General features: G+C 51.3%; 1 protein-coding gene across 1 annotated transcript; it reads right to left on the bottom strand.

The window, feature by feature from the left end:
• Nucleotides 1-869: 869 nt before the first annotated feature.
• On the bottom strand, nucleotides 870-14542 carry LOC130131751 (filamin A-interacting protein 1-like; the record flags this gene model as incomplete). The annotated part of the gene is made up of 4 exons (XM_056301549.1): nucleotides 870-972; nucleotides 6721-6899; nucleotides 11577-11750; nucleotides 14447-14542. Coding segments are annotated over 4 exons (552 nt in total), but the record flags the coding sequence as incomplete, so codon positions are not given.
• Between the last annotated feature and the right edge of the window lie 3871 nt (nucleotides 14543-18413).

The raw sequence follows: 18413 nt of genomic DNA, 5'->3' as shown, positions 1-18413 counted from the left end.
TCATAAAAGCCACTCTCTGCCCTGCAGTTCCCTGCAATGAGAATAAAAGACAGGGCCTGCTCTTGAGTAGCTGATTGTAGTCTGTGTGTGTGTGTGTGTGTGTGTGAATGCATCTATGCATTGAAGTCATATTTTAAATAACATCTGTTGATGGTTAGAGCGCCGCTCTTACTCTCTCTCTCACACACCTGCTGCTCCTGCAGTACTCGGTGTGCAATGAGGTCATCACTCATGGACGGCTGCTCAATTGCCAATTAATCAGAGGGGAACCGGTTTCATCCCTAACCCCCTACCCGGGTTAACATGCTCTTTAGGGCTTCCAGGGAGGGGGTCATTCAACAGCCAGAGGCCTTCTGCTACAAAAGAACAGGTCAAAATGAGAAAAGTCGACGGGAGATCAGGAGTTTATAAGTTTACGGCATCTGTGCATGTACCGTGTCAGAGAGACCGAAAAGGGAACGAGAGAGCGAGAAAGCTGGTGTCAATTTCCAAACTCCGCTGTACATAACCCTGGGATGTAATCACTTGTTCCCATTTGCCAAGGCCCAAGAAAAGGAAGTGATTACATCCAGCTAAAATGTATCATACAACAATGGATTAACGAGTGTGAAATTAAAACCCGCTGTCTGCAGTGTGCCTCTCAGAAGTTGGTGAGCCGTGGTGGAACACGCCACTTTCACCACGGAGAGCTGTTTTAGATTGCACCGAACACAAGTGATAAGTGGGTTTTCCTCTGTGCAAGCAGAGCTCGTTGGGTTTGCAGATATTCTGGCCGTCTGAGATAATGTTTTGGGAGGAACGCCGGGCAGAACAGAAGCTGTTGAACAAACTCTGAGCTCGTTGCTTCGGCGAAGAGTGAGAAACGCCGTTTACTTAAGAGGCTTGGGGACTTTCTGCTTCCTGTTGCTGAAGGCGGTCTTGGTGACGCGCCCCCCGCCTCTTTGTTTCTCCGGGGCCCGGTGGACGAACATACTGCATAACGGGAGAGAGTGCTTTCTTGTGTTTTGTTCAAACATGCTATATCTTGTTTTATTTCATTTGCTGTGTTTAGCATTGAACCGTTAGCCGTGTAGTACTCGGTAACCCCCCTATACAATTGTGCTAGCGGTCATATAAATACACAACCTGTAGAAAACACCTCATTTAGTGGGCTCTGCTTTTAGAATTAAATAGAATAGAATAGAATTTGTCATTGTAGATACATACAACAAAACTCATTCTCTGCATTTAACCCATCCTATTATATATCACTGTATAGGAGGTATTGTATAGGAGGGCGGCACGGTGGCGCAGTGGTTAGCGCGGTCACCTCACAGCACGAAGGTCCCGGGTTCGAGCCCCGGGGTAGTCCAGCCTTGGGGGTCGTCCCGGGTCGCCCTCTGTGTGGAGTTTGCATGTTCTCCCCGTGTCTGCGTGGGTTTCCTCCGGGTGCTCCGGTTTCCTCCCCCAGTCCAAAGACATGTAGGTCAGGTGGATCGGCTGTACTGAATTGTCCCGAGGTGTGAATGTGTGTGTTCGTGTCGGCCCTGTGATGGACTGGCGGTCTGTCCAGGGTGTCTCCCCGCCTGCCGCCCTCTGACTGCTGGGATAGGCTGCAGCATCCCGCGACCCCGGTTGGGATATGCGGCTTGGATAATGGATGGCTGGATAATGGATGGCTGGATGGATGGATGGATGGATGGATGGCTGGATGGCTGGATGGATGGATGGCTGGATAATGGATGGATGGATGGCTGGATGGATGGATGGATGGATGGATGGATGGCTGGATAATGGATGGCTGGATGGCTGGGTGGATGGATGGCTGGATGGATGGATGGATGGATGGATGGATGGATGGATGGATGGATGGCTGGATGGATGGATGGCTGGATAATGGATGGATGGATGGCTGGATGGATGGATGGATGGCTGGATGGCTGGATAATGGAGGTGGAGTGGAGGCTGGTGATGGACTGGATGGATGGATGGATTGATGGATGGATGGATGGATGGATGGATGGCTGATGGAGGTGCTGGATGGAGGATTGCTGGATGGATGGATGGAGATGGATATTGTATGTATGAGCAGTGGGCAGCTTCAACAGGCCAAAACCAGGACTCCATTCTTCTTCCATTGGCTTGCTCAGGGGCACAGGTCGGGTGTATTACCCCTAACAGTGCATGTCTTTTTTGACGGTGGGAGGAAACCTGAGCTACCTGGCTGAAACGCAGGCACGGAGAGAACGTGCAAACTCAACCAGGCCGTCACCATTCATGCTGGTCTTCACAGATTTAACACTGAGAAAAGCTAAAGAGGATCTTGACCCAGCAGCTTCGTCTCATCTTTTTGACAAATCCGAGCGGAGGCGTTAATGGAATGCGAAGGAGGTCACGAGTCAACACAGTGATGTTTCCTCACAGGCTGTGCTAGAAAAACACCAAACCGTTCCTTTAAGCCTGAGTCATCTTACTGTTCGTAAGTCTGCTCATCATCCTCCTCTAATACCGCAACTCCAGCTGCGCAGCCGGGACTCGTCATGGGGCAGATGTCCGAGATTGTTGATTTTGCACATCCGTCTATGAAGTTCGATGGAGACCATCACTTTATCACAGCCAATCCCTTCATTCTTACCTACCCTTCTCCCAATTGTACCCGGCCAATTACCTCCACTATCTGCGAAGCCATCCTGGTCACTGCCCCACCCCCTCTGCTGATCCTGGAGGGGCTGCAGACTACCACATACCTCCTCCCATACATGTGGAGTCGCCAGCCGCTTCTTTTCACCTGACAGTGAGGAGTTTCACTAGGGGGACGTAGCGCGTGGGAGGATCAGGCTATTCCCCCCAGTTCCTCCACCACCCCCCCCCCCCGAACAGGCACCCCGACCGACCAGAGGAGGTGCTAGTACAGCGACCAGGACACGCACCCACATCCGGCTTCCCTGACACGGTCAATTGTGTCTGTAAGGACGCCCGACCAAGCCGGCGGTGACGCAGGGATCGAACCAGCGATCCCCGTGTTGGTAGGCAACGGAATAGACTGACCCCGCTACCCAGACGCCCCATCTCCTCATTTTGTCATTGTATTCTTACACTGAGTGTGTTCTCTGTTCGTAAGCCATCCTGTTGTATAGGAGCAGTGGGGCCGCTGCAGCACCCGGGGACCAGCTCCACGTCTTCTTCCCATTGCCTTGCTCAGGGGGTATTAACCCTAACATGCATGCCTTTTCGATGTGGTGGGAGGAAACCCCAGCAGACACGGGGGGGGGGGGGGACATGCAAACTCCATACAGAGAGGACCTGGGACGGCCCGGGGCTCGAACCCAGGACCTTCTTGCTGTGAGGCGACGGTGCCGACCGCTGGGCCGCCGTGCCGGCCGTGAGATTTGTTTCGCTCATACCTATCGAACCCACTCTCAACTATGAACCCTGTTTGGCCCAGTATTTAGGAACCGGATAGGAGTGCTCTTAACGGCGTGGAAACCCCGTGTGCCCGCTCGCGCCTCACAAGGAGCGGACGGCAATATAGTGTAACTCATAATTACCCGGACGGCGGTGGTGGCGGCGGCGAAAAGCCTAATGTCTCTTGTGAGGATTGTCTGAACTAACAACTCGAGGAAGGAATGGGGTAAGAGGACACCTCGGGAAACGTGCAAATTTACTGGACAACTCTTCGGTACGTACGCTGACACGCTGCAGACACACACACGTGCACACGCCCACGGTGCACATCCACCGTACGACTGTAACAGAGTCCTCGGCTACACAAACACGGCCGTGTCTAACAGCCAGAGGCAAATGACAAAGGCAGATGTTGGAGCTGCCATGTAGCTCGTCCCGGGCCGACACCCGAATGTCCGCTCTCGAGGTTGAGGCCAAACGAGCGCCTTCATCTCCCCACATCAGCGGTAACCTGACATCGGGTTGGAGAAAGCGCCCTGTGACAAAGCGCAGACCTTGGTCACCCCGGCCTCTGGTCCAACTCAAACACGGGGGGTGGAGTTAAAGGCCGGTGGTGTGGTTGTCCCAGGCAGGTCACAGGCTGATGTCCAGATGTGTCTCCCTGATGAAATCATGTGCCGAGTATGCAAGTGTGTGTGTGTGTGTGCTGCTGCTGCTAGCTTAAACTGTGTGTATTACACACACATGTGTGTGCGTGCACACCGTGCGATTGTGCATGTGTAATATCCACCCAAGCGCGTGTGTGAGGGGTGTCGGGGTGTGCGTTGGGTTGTTGCCGTTTGCGTGTATGTGTGCGTTTGATATGCGGGAAGCGGTAAGCTACACTGTCCCATCGCTGCCCCGCATGACGTTTAGAGAAAACGCCAGTCAGCCGTGTTTCCACCTTAGGCCTCGCGCGGCCTCGGTCTGGGCCGGCTCCGTGAACGAGTGCCGGCGTTTCCCCGATCCCTCGCCCTGGGCTGGGCTCGCGTCACGCCGCGTCAGGCCGAGTTCGTTTGTGTAGCCCTAAATCACAGTTGCTCTCCGAGGACTTCGCCTTCGCACGGCGCAAAAACCGAAAAAACGCGTCGGACAGAATTTGGGAATCGGATCGAAACTGATCTCCGGATATCGTCGACCGGCGCTTTTGGGACGGACCCCATGTGAAACTGGAAACCGACCGGGGCATATATAGAATCAGTGTCCAAGGATACGAGTTTATTTTTGGGGTTTGCAAATATCAACAGGGTGGCTTCGGGCATCCGAGTGGCGTGGCTGCCTGCCAACACGGGGATCGCCGGTTCAAATCCCCGTGTTGCCTCCGGCTTGATCGGGCGCCCCCTACAGACACAATTGGCCGTGTCTGCGGGGTGGGTATGTGTCCTGGTCGCTGCACTAGCGCCTCCTCTGGTCAGTTGGGACGCCTGTTCAGGGGGGAGAGAGAACTGGGGAGGGGGGGGGTAGCGTGATCCTCCCACACGCTGCGTCCCCCTGGTAAAACTCCTCACTGTCAGGTGAAGAGAAGCAGCTGGTGACGTGTATCAGAGGAGGCATGTGGTAGTCTACAGAGGGGTGGAGCAAAGAGTGGGGTAATTGACTGGATACAACTGGGGAGAGAAAAAGGGGGAGGGGGGTCCAAAAAAAACAAAACAGCATGGCTTCAAAATGAAGTCCATGTAGCTGCTGAAGCGTGAATCTAACTCGTCCGCCCGTAAAGAGAGGCCTCCCGCCATCTCTTGGACTCTCCGAGACCATCACGCCGTCCTAACCCGTCCTCAGAATGAAGAGACTTTCAGACTTCTGGAACAGTCTTGCTGATTAAACGTACCGAAGTGGCTCGAGGGTCTTGAGTTTAAACTGGACCAGCGCTGGCTGGGGAAAACGTGGTCGGAAGTACTGAGTAATTGAATTAATGTTCTGTGAGTGAGGAGCTGAACCCCGTGTCACGAACTAAACCTGGTTGGACTTCTCCCCATCTCCAGCTCGTCCCCCTGAGACTGCTCCCCCAGTTAGATAAGGGTTAACATTACATGGCTGTGTTTATAATCTGTCACGGGGTGCGGGGGGTAAAACAGAAGACGGCAGCACTACTCATCCTCCCGCCCAGGTCACCGCCGTCTGTGGAAGAGAATGAGGAAGTCCTTCCGACTCTGGAGGACATCGTAAGGCCTCCACGCTGAAATACAAGGGCACGCCTTATAAAGACGTTCATGGTAGTCAAGGGGCGTGGCCTGAGGACGTGTTTATTAGAACTGACAGAGCCGGCTGTGGGACTTGTTCTTAAAGAGACACTGCACTTTTTTTGGGGGGGGGGGGTTCTCCCCCTTCTTCTCCCCAATTGTATCCGGCCAGTTACCCCACTCTACCGAGCCGTCCCGGTCTCTGCTCCGCCCCCTCTGCCGAGCCGGGGAGGGCTGCAGACTACCACATGCCTCCTCCCATATATGTGGAGTCTCCAGCCGCTTCTTTTCGCCTGACAGTGAGGAGTTTCACCTGGGGGACGTAGCGCGTGGGAGGATCACGCTATTCCCCCCAGTTCCCCCTCCCCCCAAACAAGATCCCCGACCGGCCAGAGGAGGCGCTAGCCACATCTGGCTTCCCACCCACAGACACGGCCAATTGTGTCTGTAGGGACGCCCGACCGAGCCGGAGGTAACACGGGGATTCGAACCGCCGATCCCCTGTTGGTAGGCAACGGAGTAGACCGCCACGCCACTCGGACGCCCGAGACACTGCACATTTGACCACTGTATCCATCCTAGGTGAAGAACGGTACCGTGGTTATCCTCGCTGAATTTACCTCAAATCTTATCGATTAGTCAAATTATATTTCAATTCTACTCCAAATTATTGGATTGATTCTGACATTCGAATTTACTTTTTTTGGGTTGTGTGTCTGGTGCAAGAGAAGGAAAGACCTCTCCAAGTTCAATGACATGATTGAAAGGTGCAGTATGTTGAGAAACAGAAATTGATTAACTGTGGTGTATTTGCTGGCAAATTTCTAAGCACGGAAGTGTTTCCTAGTATATAAATATGATAATATCCGCTCTTCCCTGACATAAATCTGCCGATATTGTGCCCTTGCTGGTTGAGCTCAGCCATCGGTGAGCCTCCCAGACGCTTACACGTAACCTTTGTCTAGAAACGTCACACGGGCACCGAGATGCCGAGGCCCTCCGTCTCTTGATAAAACCTGAGTTCTGTGGCAAAGGGTGGCAGCTTTTCTCGGCGACAAAGCCCCATCACACCTGTCCCAAAGAGACTGACGCACATCTGTCCGGGTGACCTACTGACCTCTCGCGCTCCTGCTCCAGCAGGTTGGTGAACTCGTCGCTCTTCCTCATGAACTCTCCGTGGTTCCTCTTCTCGTCCTCCAGCTTGCACAGAGTCTGCTTGTGGGACTGCTCCACCATCAGCAGCTGCTCCAACATCCGCCAGTGTGTCTCTCGCTGCTTCTCCACCAGCTTGTCCAGCTGGGGGGGGGGGGGGGGGCACATCACACACAAGTGAATTAGCACAATGAAATATGTGTAATGATACACATTGACAATAGCTATAGCTTCTTCCAATCTGACGCATGTAGCAGGTGCGGATCATGGAATTCTGACAGAGCCAAGAGATTTTTTTTTCTTTAATTTTACCCCTTTTTCTTCCTAATTGTATCCTGCCAATTACCCCTTTCTCCTGAGCCGTCCCGGTCACTGCTCCACCCCCTCTGCCGATCCAGGGAGGGCTGCAGACTACCACATGTCACTTCCGATACGCTAGAGGGACGTAGAACGTGTGAGGATCACGCTATTCCACCCCAGTTCCCCCTCCCCCCCGAACAGGCGCCCAACCAACCAGAAGAGGCGCTAGTGCAGTGACCAGGAGACATACCCACATCCCCCTTCCCACCCGCAGACATGGCCAATTGTGTCTGTAGGGACGCCTGACCAAGCCGGAGGTAACACGGGGACTCGAACCAGGGACGCCTGACCAAGCCGGAGGTAACACGGGGACTCGAACCGGCGATCCCCATGTTGATAGGCAACGGAATAGATCGTTCATGCCCGGACGCCCACTAGCTTGCCAAGGGTTGGTGCTAGAATGCATCGTCCGACAGGAGGTGGGAGGGAACTCCGCCGCATGTCATCAGATGCTCACAGCGGAATCACGGATTATGTTGCTAGCTAGCGTTAGCTTTGTAGTTATTTAGCTGTGTGCTTTTTACAGTCCACATTGACATAGAGTTGGTTAGTAAAGGTGCGAGGGCCGAAGGCCCGAGCTGCATCTAAGGAGCGAGGCCGCAGGCTCAGGACCCCTCGGGGGGTCGTGGACGAGCGAACGCACGCGACGGCTGAAGGCCCGAGCTGCGTCTAACGTCAATCTACTGTTTCCCACTGTTCCTAAACTGAACTAGCCCCTCCCCAAGCCCCTATCCAATCATAAGATTGGTGGATTCCGCTGTGAGCGTTTGACGACGTGCAGCGGAGTTCCCTCCCACCTCTCTCCGGACGATGCATTCTAGCACCAACCCTTGCCAAGTAAGCAGTGTTAAAGGTACCCAGTGTTGTTTCCCTTGAAAACACTTGGTTTTGCCTGCATTCAAAATTTCTGGCCAGAACGCGTTGTGTGTGTCCTTGAAGCCGAATAAACCCGTTTCACACATGGTCTACCTCATGAATCATTTGCAAATCCTTATTTTGTCATGTTTGGAAAGCAGCATTATAAACGACTGGCGGTCATTGCCGGTCGTAGCTATGTATCACCCATTTCATGTGAAACTGTGAGATGAGCCCCACCCTCCCCAACGGCACCTGACTAACACAAGAATTGAGTAATTCACCTACTTTTTTTTGTTTTTTTTTTAATTTGTATATTGTGGCAGGCGTGGACACCTCAATGCACGGGCCTAGCGGGGTTTAAGCCCCCGGGTTCTGACCGAGGCCAAGCGGCCTCATGAGACATGTCTTCCCAGGCGTGATGTGATGTCAGTGTATTGGCGCATGGTGATGCGCTTTTACGCGTAAAAAATTGAATTTAGCTGGGCTTGTTTACAAGCTGGGATGTCTGAGCATGTTAACTCGCTATGTAATGCTGTTTTCACACTTCCACAATGAAGACAACTGTGTTCGTTAACAGGGCAGGATGTCGGAGCATGTTAACACGCTTGTCGAGGCGCTTTCACGCATGCAGAGTGACTAGAACAAAGATTCCTGTCGGTCCACGTTACCCGCATGGTGATGCGCTTTTACGTGCTAAAAAAGGGATAGGGACGGGGTGGCTGACAAGTCGGGTTGTCGGATTATTTTAAGCAGCTTGAGGATTCAGTTTTATGCATAAAAGTGAACTGAGCTGGGCTTGTTTATGAGGCGGATTTCGGAGCATGTTGGCACGCTTGCTGGTGCAGTTCTCCAAGTTCACAATGAATCAAGCCGTGGTGGTTTAGGAGTCGGGGTGTCGGGGCATTTTAACCAGCTTGGTGAAACAGCTTCATGCGTAAAAATGAATTGAACGTGGCTTGTTTACAAGGCGGGGTGTCGGAGCATGTTAGCGTGCTGGGTGATGCGTTTTTACACATAGGACAAGGATTCTTTATGGGGGGGGGGGCTTCAAACCGTCCATAGCCCCAGGGCCTAAATTAGTGTTAATGTGCCTATGATGGCGAGCTGTGGTTATTTTCAAAGGTGACACGCGAGAACCACCACTAGTAGGCACTCAGCTGACATCGAGCAGTCACTGAACTTGACTTGACCTGTCCAATACAGCAGGTAGCAAAGGTGCTTGTCAGTGACAGGAAAATGATACGTGGGGGCATCAGGGTAGCATAGCGGTCTATTCCGTCGCCTACCCACACAGGGATCGTCGGTTCGAATCCCCGTGTTACCTCCAGCTTGGTCGAACGTCCCTACAGACCGTGTCTGCAGGTGGGAAGCCGGATGTGGGTATGTGGTCTGGTCGCTGCACTAGACCTTCCTCTGGTCTGGTCGGTCGGTGCACCTGTTCGGGGGGAGGGGGTTAGCGGGATCCTCCCGTGTTCTACGTCCCCCTGGCGAAGCTTTTACTTGCCCTTTCACTTTATTTGCACTCACACCTACATGCAGTATTTAGGTATTTATAGACATTTGTTTAGACCGTTCCCTAATTTTCCTGCCCAGGATATGATCTCGAGGATGCCTGAGGCTGAAATCAGGGAACAATTTCGAAGAGTTGTTGAATGTCAACCAGGACTTCCTCTGTCTACTCCTTTCTCCTCCTGTTTGTGTCGTTCTACATTAGGGTCAGGTTTTTGTTGCTTAGTTTTTGTGGCAACAGCTTCGCTCTCGGCGGTCGACATAACTCCCTTGTTGATGTTCTTCTATTTCTTCTTATTTCCTGGATGCACATTGATGCAGCTCTATTTCCAGTTTGGCAGTTCCTCTTCTTCATGTTTTTTTCCACAGATGTGTGTCACCCGGTGCTCGTGGTGTGCATGTGCATCCTCATGTGTGTGTGCTGGAAGGATGTGATCCAAACAATATGGGGAACCACTGCGCCATAGCACCGCTAGTGGCCAAAACTACAATAGGTACCTTTAAATGAGTGGCTTAAGAACATTTCTTGCCCATAGATATGCCCTGTGATGGCCTGGCGGCCTGTCCAGGGTGTCCAGGGCTCCAGCATCCCCGCGACCCTGAGAGGCCGCAGGATAAGCGGTTTGGATAATGGATGGATGGAGTACATTTCTGGAGGGGGTTTTTTGGGGAGGGAGGATTTTCCCCCCTTTTTCTCCCCAATTGTACGCAGCCAATTACCCCATTCTTCCGAGCTTTCCCGGTTGTTGCTCCATCCCCTCTGCCGATCCGGGGAGGGCTGCAAACTACCACATGTCTCCTCCAATACACATGGAGTCGCCAGCCGCTTCTTTTCACCTTTTCACCTCATTACGTCATGGGGACGTTACAGGGACGTGAGGGGAAAGTCATCTACACGTCCCCGGGACGTCACATGGACGATGTCCCGAGGACCTTACAGGGACGTCAGGGGAAAGTAGTGAGGGATGTCCCGAGGACCTTACAGGGACGTTAGGAGAAAGTCTTCTAGATGTCCCTGGGACGTCATGTGGACGACATCCCCACGACCTTACAGGGGCGTTAGGGGAAAGTCATCTAGATGTCACGGGGACATTATTGTGGGACATAACGTCCCATGTACATGACAGGAATGTTAGGAGAACGTCTTCTAGATGTCCCCGGGACGTCATGTGGACGACATCCCCACGACCTTACAGGGGCGTTAGGGGAAAGTCATCTAGATGTCACGGGGACATTATTGTGGGACATAACGTCCCAAGTACATGACAGGAATGTTAGGAGAACGTCTTCTAGATGTCCCTGGGACGTCATGTGGACGACATCCCCACGACCTTACAGGGGCGTTAGGGGAAAGTCATCTAGATGTCACGGGGACAGTATTGTGGGACATAACGTCCCAAGTACATGACAGGAATGTTAGGAGAACGTCTTCTAGATGTCCCTGGGACGTCACATGGCCGACATCCCGAGGACCTCACAGAGACGTTAGGGGAAAGTCGTCCAGACATCCCCAGGACGTTATAGGGGAAAATCATCTATGGGGATGTTATTGAGGGATGTCCCAAGGATATTACAGGGACATTAGGAGAAAGTCTTCTAGAAATCTCCGGGATGTCACATGGACGACGTCCCGAGGACCTTACATGGATGTTAGGGGAAAGTCATGTATCACGGGGACGTTACAGCGGGACATTCAAAGAACCTCCCCAGGACATTACAGGGACGTTAGGAGAAAGTCTTCTAGATGTCCCCGGGACATCACGTGGACATTATTGAGGGACGTTCAATGACATTCAATGAACGTCCCGCAATAACGTCCCCGTGACGTAATGAGAACCCTACACAGTGACGTTCGGAGAGGACCTTTAGGGGACGTGCTGAGGACGTTTTTTTGTTTGCGGGGTTTTCACCTAAGTCTGAGCACTTGTGGAAGGGGCGATATACAGGCAGGGCCTCCGTATTTTCCCTTCTCCTGGTAGGCTAAAAATGGGCTGGTTTGTTGCCAAGTCCGAGCACTGGAGAAGGGGAGATGTGCCTGGCATGGATCTGCATGCTACTGAGGGCACTCTTCTAGTTTTTGAGAGCTGGAATTACCTCTGCCATGGGCTTCTCATAGATGTCCTCCTTAAAGACATCTTCCTTGCCTTGAATGGCGTCTCTCTGCAGGGCCTGCAGGATTTTGTGTGGTGTGACAAAGCCATACTTGGCCTCCAGCAGGGCCAGGTCAATCTTCTCTGCCTTCAACACCGTGATCACCTCATCCCTGGCCTATAGGAGAGAGAGAGCGAGATGGGTAGTTGTTTAATCTTGTAGCACTAGCATTATCAGGCATTGATACCTCAAAACTAATAGGATAGGAGCACATGTATATCCACACACTGTTAACGGTGATCTTGGTACTTGAATTAGACCAGTGGGAAATACTCTAGAGAAAGAAAGCTGCCCAAGAGAAGAGACCAACACAGTTGCAAATGTCAGAAAAAGCCCTCATATATTTGTAGATGAGCAGCAATTTCCAGTACAATGAACTTCCTTCATTTGTCAATCTTCAGTCATCCCTCATTCTCCTAATTCCCCTGGTTCACAGGCCACTGATATTATATATTCTTCATTAAACTCCAAGTTGGAGTCATCAGTTCTCTTCTGGTGCCCAAGTTGAGACACCGTGTCATCGTCCCTGTTACAGGTAGGCATTGGATACCTTGCTCCACAAAACTTTAAAGGGAAAATTCACCAATTTTCAGCCTTATCTCGGTCTTTCTGTAACAGGGATAGCACATGAAAAACACCTGCAGTTGTTCCTGATCCTTTCTGCATTTCTGGAGCAGCAGTGAACATTTTTTTATTTTTTTTTCCTGGCTGCCAAGTGATGTGTCATGACGCCATTCACAGCCAGAAAAACTACAGCCTAGCAGGGTTTCTCATACTCTAATCTACTCTAAACATCCATCCATCCATCCATCCGTTATCCAAGCCGCTTATCCGAACTCAGGTCACGGGATACTGGAGCCTATCCCAGAAGTCATTGGGTGGCAGATGGGGAGACACCCTGGATAGGCCGCCAGTCCATCACAGGGCTGACACACATACACGTTCACATCTAGGAACAATGTAGTACGGCCGATTCACCTGACCTACACGTCTTTGGACTGTGGGAGGAAACCGGAGCACCCAGAGGAAACCCACACAGACATGGGGAGAACATGCAAACTCCACACAGAGGACGACCCGGGACGACCCCCAAGGTTGGACTACCCCGGGGTTTGAACCCAGGACCTTCTTGCTGTGAGGCGACCGCGCTAACCACTGCACCACCATGCCACCCTACTCTAAACGTGCTGTTCAAAAAACACATTCGCATTCACAAACACGTTCCTCATTCTCTCGGCTAAGCTCCGTGACCGATGGTGGCAATTACCTCCCACAACGGTAGTGCAGAGGATTTTATGGATAACGATACAGAGGCTTACGCGCCATGCATTGTGGTACATGCAGGCAATGTGGGAAAGACCCTGTGAGCAGGACGACACCGATTTCTCCATCATTATCGTACACGATGAGGACTTTATTGCTTCATTTGACTACATTACTCATCAGTACTGGTTTGTTCACACACAAAACCATCGGGGAGACTTCCCTTTTATAGACATGGCCATGTGGTGTGAGGAACCTGGGCTCTACAGTTAGAGGACGCCTTAATTAGTGATTAAATCTGAATAAATAGACTTGTGACCAGAGGGTTTGGAGAGTTCTGAATCAAGGCCCAAAGACCTGAAACCACCTACCCTGAGGGGACATTTTATGGGTCCCCGTGAGGAAAAGGGTGTATTTTAGGGTTAGGACTTGGGTTTAGGGTTAAGGTTAGAATTAGGATTAGGTTAAGGTACTGGTAAGGGTTAAGGTTAGCGTAAGGGTTAAGGTTAGGGTTAGGGTTAGGATTAGGTTAAAGTTAGGGTTAGGGTTAGGATTAGGTTAAAGTTAGGGTTAGGATTAGGATTAGGATTAGGTTAAAGTTAGGGTTAGGGTTAGGATTGGGTTAAGGTTAGGGTAAGGGTTAAGGTTAGGCATGTAGTTATGATGGCTAAGGTTAGAGTTAAGGGCTAGGGAATGTAGGTAGTCAATGAGGGGTCCCCACAAGTACAGGGTGACGTGTGTGTGTGTGTGTGAGAGAGAGAGAGAGAGAGAGAGAGCGAGAGAGAGCGAGAGAGAGAGAGAGAGAGAGAGAGAGAGAGAGAGAGAGAGAGAGAGAGAGAGAGAGAGAGAGAGAGAGAGAGAGAGAGAGAGAGAGAGAGAGAGAGCGAACCCTTCTGCCCATCCTGATACTCTCCCAGGCCCTGAAATCAAAAGTGGCATGGAACAATTGGAGGGGGAAACTGTTTGCTTTACATTTTTACTGAAGTCTCTCATGCCGGAGTCTTTTTATAATCTGTACCAAGCGCTCCAACTTTGCCTGGAAGTGTTTTATGTTCGGACGGAGCTGCATCTCAATCATGCGGTGTCACATCACCGGGACTTCCCCACATTAAGCGTTGGTACAGCGAGGACCGGTTTCAGCTGTCAGCTGTCCATCAAACAGAGCTGTTTAGTCTGTCTTCAGTTCCCAGTAACCAACCGCTGCGCTACTGCGCCAGACTTTGTGTGACCCATTTGGGGCGAATGTAATCCCTGCGAGTCTGCCCGGTGTGGTCAAAGCAACTGCAAAGGTTCTGACCGTTCATTTTGTACAGAGCAATAATGAGGATTTAATAATACAGGATTTATCCAAATAAAGGGTGAAATGGGTGCATCGCATGCTACAACATTGAGCCGTCTATGGCTCAGCATTGTAGCATCTAGGAGGTCTTGCATACCGCACTCCCTCCCTCCCTCTCCCTCCCTCCCTCTCTCTCTCTTCTCTCTCTTCTCTCTCTCTTCTCCCTACCTATCTAGCTAGCTGTCAATGCCACGTGAAAATCCAGCCTCACCTGCAGCTCTCCCTCCAGCATGCTAAGAAGAAAGAGGAGGTCATCATGGCAGAGCTCTTTGGTTTTTTCCCTTCGACCTCCCCTGGCCCCACCTCCAGTACTGCTACCGGTACTGGTGCCGGTACTGGTAGTGGTGCCGGCGCTAGCGCCGATGCCGGCCCTGCCCCTGTTTTCGTTCCGCTGAACGGTGCCCGTGTCGTCCGGTGGCTCCGGGTTCCTGCTGCGGCCCCCGGCCTTCCCCGAGGGCTCCTCCCTCTCAGCGGTTCGCCTGCGCACGTGCCCCCGCTGCTGCGCCGGCTTGGCCTTGGTCGAGTCCTCCAGACTGTTGCTGCGGGACTGCATGTTTCCCCCAACCTGCGAGTGAGATGCAAAGAGAGGAAAAAGGAAAGACCGACATCTTTCATTCGTGATAAGTTCAACACGTGGGACGCCTTGTGTTCGCCGTGTCTGTTGGGTTGTGTGGGAGTACATCTGTGTGAGTGTCTCCGGTTACGGTTCCGCCGTCCCACCGCCGGTATATCTTTTGCATCTGTTCAGGACAGAGCCAGAAATGCTAAAGGACACTTAGGCAGTCAGGACATAAAATGAATCTACCTGATCTTGGCTTAAAATGCCTCGGTCATTAGCGAGATGTGCTTTATTGCTCTCCCTCCCAGGCGTGTTGCTTCACGCCAAAGCTGTTCGTAGATGACCGGATGTTTTTGGGCCGTGGTGGAAATTAGGAACGAGGGTTGAATTAAAGTGAATAACGGAGTGATCTATGAGAAAAATAAAAACATAAATACTGTGGTCAACCCAGGGAACTTTCATAAAAACCGAAGCCAGTACTGACGGCTCCTCAGTTGTTCTCTGGCACAGAAACACAGGCGAGAGAGCAAGGTTAAGAGAGGGGTCAACAGCCAGTTTCTTTAAAACAAGATCAAAAACACCAAGGATAAAGCTGAACATTAAAATAATGAGACGTCTCGCAGTCTTTTCTTAGAGACTGTGGGTTCGGGTTGGCCAATCAGAGCTTTCGTCACGCGGACGTTTGCTCTGAAGCTGCCTGGAAGAACGCTACGCGTGTCCCAAGCCAATGAGGCTAACTCGGGCCAATCCGTAATTACTTTCTCAAGTATTTTATAAGCCAAGCGAGAGACTCGAGACTGACGTTCGAGCACAATTATGAAACATCTGTCGTCACAAAATCTCTTCGTGAAATGTTGCGCAAGCTTTTGCCGCGCCGTGCCAAAGATGAAGTAAGCTAATCTTTCCATCCCTCGCGTCGCAGCTCACGGCGTCGTGTTTGTGTCACCGTGCTGTGGAATCACGGCCTCTAAGTCAGTTCTCATCCCATCTCTGGAGTGTGGAGACCTGCTAAGCCGCGGGATCACATCTAGTCTCTCCAAACGTGTTTCTCTGGAACTATTACTGGCATCACGGTCAAGCTAATTTAAACGGTTAGCACGGTGACTTTGACTTGCGGTTAATGAGGAGTCGTTTGGGCACGTCACTATCGCCCCCTGGTGGTTATTTTCCACATTGGCTTCACACCTTTGGTTAATCCTGGCTTTTTGACAACGCCTTGTGAAAATACCCTTACCAGAGTTCATGTTTATCCTCTAAAACTTCGATGTGTTTCTCTTTTCTATGTCTAGGTTGGTGCTTATCTTTCTCTCTTGACTTGCTCTCATGTAAAGAATTTTGCGTTGCATTTTTTTTCATTATTCCCCCCCCCCTTTTCTCCCCAGTTGTATCGGGCCAATTACCCCCACCCGTCCCAGTCGCTGCTCCACCCGCTCTGCCGATCCGGGGAGGGCTGCAGACTACCACATGCCTCCTCCCATACATGTGGAGTCGCCAGCCGCTTCTTTTCACCTGACAGTGAGGAGTTTCACCAGGGGGATGCAGAGCGTGGGAGGATCCCGCTGTTCCCCCCAGTCCCCCAAACAGGCGCCCCGACCGACCAGTGGAGGCGCTAGTGCGGCAACCAGGACACATACCCACATCCTGCTTCCCACCCACAGACACGCTGATTGTGCCTGTAGGGATGCCCAACCAAGCTGGAGGTAACACGGGGATTCGAACCGACCAAGTTGGTAGGCAACGGAATAGACCGCCATGCTACCCGGATGCCCTTTGCATTGCATTTTGATGAAACATGGATTATAAATCAGGTTTGATTGGTTGGTTGGTTGGTTGGTTGGTTGGTTGGTTGGTTGGTTGGTTGGTTGGTTGGTTGGTTGGTTGGTTGGTTGGTTGGTTGGTTGGTTGGTTGGTTGATTGATTGATTGATTGAAATACATGTGCAAACTGGAAGGGTACAGTGTGCAGTGGTCTTAGCAGCATCTGGTCTGTGGATAGACTCATACGATTTGTCCTCAATGTGTCATTGTAGGAGTCTGTGTTTAGGTTTAATCCATTTACCGACTCACAAGCACACACACACACACACACACACACACACACACTCACTGCCGATATGACACATCTGCCTATGATAAAGCAATGAACGCTGTGGGCCACAGAGAACAGACCCGACCCTTTGCCTGGTAATTTATTGCCTTTCCTCGGCATTATGTACAGCTAATATAAATGTCTGACAGAGGAAATAGTCCAGGAGAGAACAACGTGCTGAGACTGATCTCTAAATATTTGATCTGGGACAGAATAATCAGCCAAAAGGCATTACATCATCGGCATTGTTCGGGGGTGACTCACACATGGTTTCCAATTAAACGAGCGCAGATGGGTAGGGCATGTATATGAAATATGTCCAAAGTACTTTCTCGTATTTTGCCACTTGCCATCTGGTTGGGCCGGACCAAATCCCCATGTAAAACATTAACAAGGTGCTTCTGACAACTGTATTTTAGGGCCACTTAATACAGAAGTACCATAAGGTTACGGAGCGGTGTTTAAGGCTTTTAAATGATCACCCAGCTCTTATCCGACCTCAGCCCACTCCAGCAGCGGATGTAAATGTTGTAACATCGGCTCTGTCACAGGCACCCCGTCCAGGAAGCGGGCCCTTAGAGCTGCAGTGCAGAAGCTGAGTCACTGCGGAGGGGCCGAGCCAGGAGAACATTTCCCAACAGCTATTATTAATAGTTGTGGCAGTAAAAGTAGAGGTTGTGACAAAAATAGTGTTAGTACTGGTTTTTGGGTTGGTAATAGTACTAGCATTCATGTTAATTGTTACCACAGTTCATAAAACCAAAATGAAGCTGCCTGATTGTGGACAGGAAAAAAAAACAACAACAACAACACGATGTGTTAGGACCTGTATTGTGTGTCCAGCCTCTGTGTGCGGTCCTCTGATAGTTTGTGAGTGGGAAGGATGGCTGCTTGATTATATTGTGCACACTCTCGGCACGGCGCCACATGGTTCAGAGCTGATGTAATTCCCCACAGCCACGCACCGGTTCCCCACATCTATCTCGGAGACCTGAGCCACAGGCGACGCACAGAATGGGTCAAAACATGTGTCTGGTCGCTTGTGCGTACTTGCGTATGTACGTTCGGGCATGTGAGGGTTGCAGAGCCCATCCACGCGTGTGTGGCTTTACGCTTTGTGAGCGCTATAAAGTGTGTGTCTGTTTATGCAGGAGGCTATATCTGCTTGTGTCTCGCTACGTGTCTCTTAATAGCTGGGTGTGTGTGTGTGCGTGCATGTGTGTGTGCACGTGTGTGTCTGGGTGGGTGTGGGGGGGGGGGGGTGCATGTGCATGCATGTGCACGTGTTTGTCCAGGTGGGTGTGTGTGTGTGTGTGTGTGTTGTTGGTGTGGGTGTGGGTGTTTTAAAGCTTTGCCCACACCTTTCTTTACAATACAACAACCTCTGCAGAAACGTTTTAGTATATGGACCCTTTCCATCATCCGTATCTAACACTGCCAATGAATAACGTAACCATCAACACAACCGTCCAGTCTCCGACGACGCACACACACCTACTCGCACCACGGGCACGACTGCAGCCGGATAAGA

Source organism: Lampris incognitus, chromosome 21 (assembly GCF_029633865.1).
Source record: "Lampris incognitus isolate fLamInc1 chromosome 21, fLamInc1.hap2, whole genome shotgun sequence".
In the NCBI taxonomy this organism is placed as follows: Eukaryota; Metazoa; Chordata; class Actinopteri; order Lampriformes; family Lampridae; genus Lampris; species Lampris incognitus.
The sequence above is the reverse complement of the archived record's forward strand: the minus strand, read 5'-3'. Positions and strand labels throughout refer to the sequence as shown.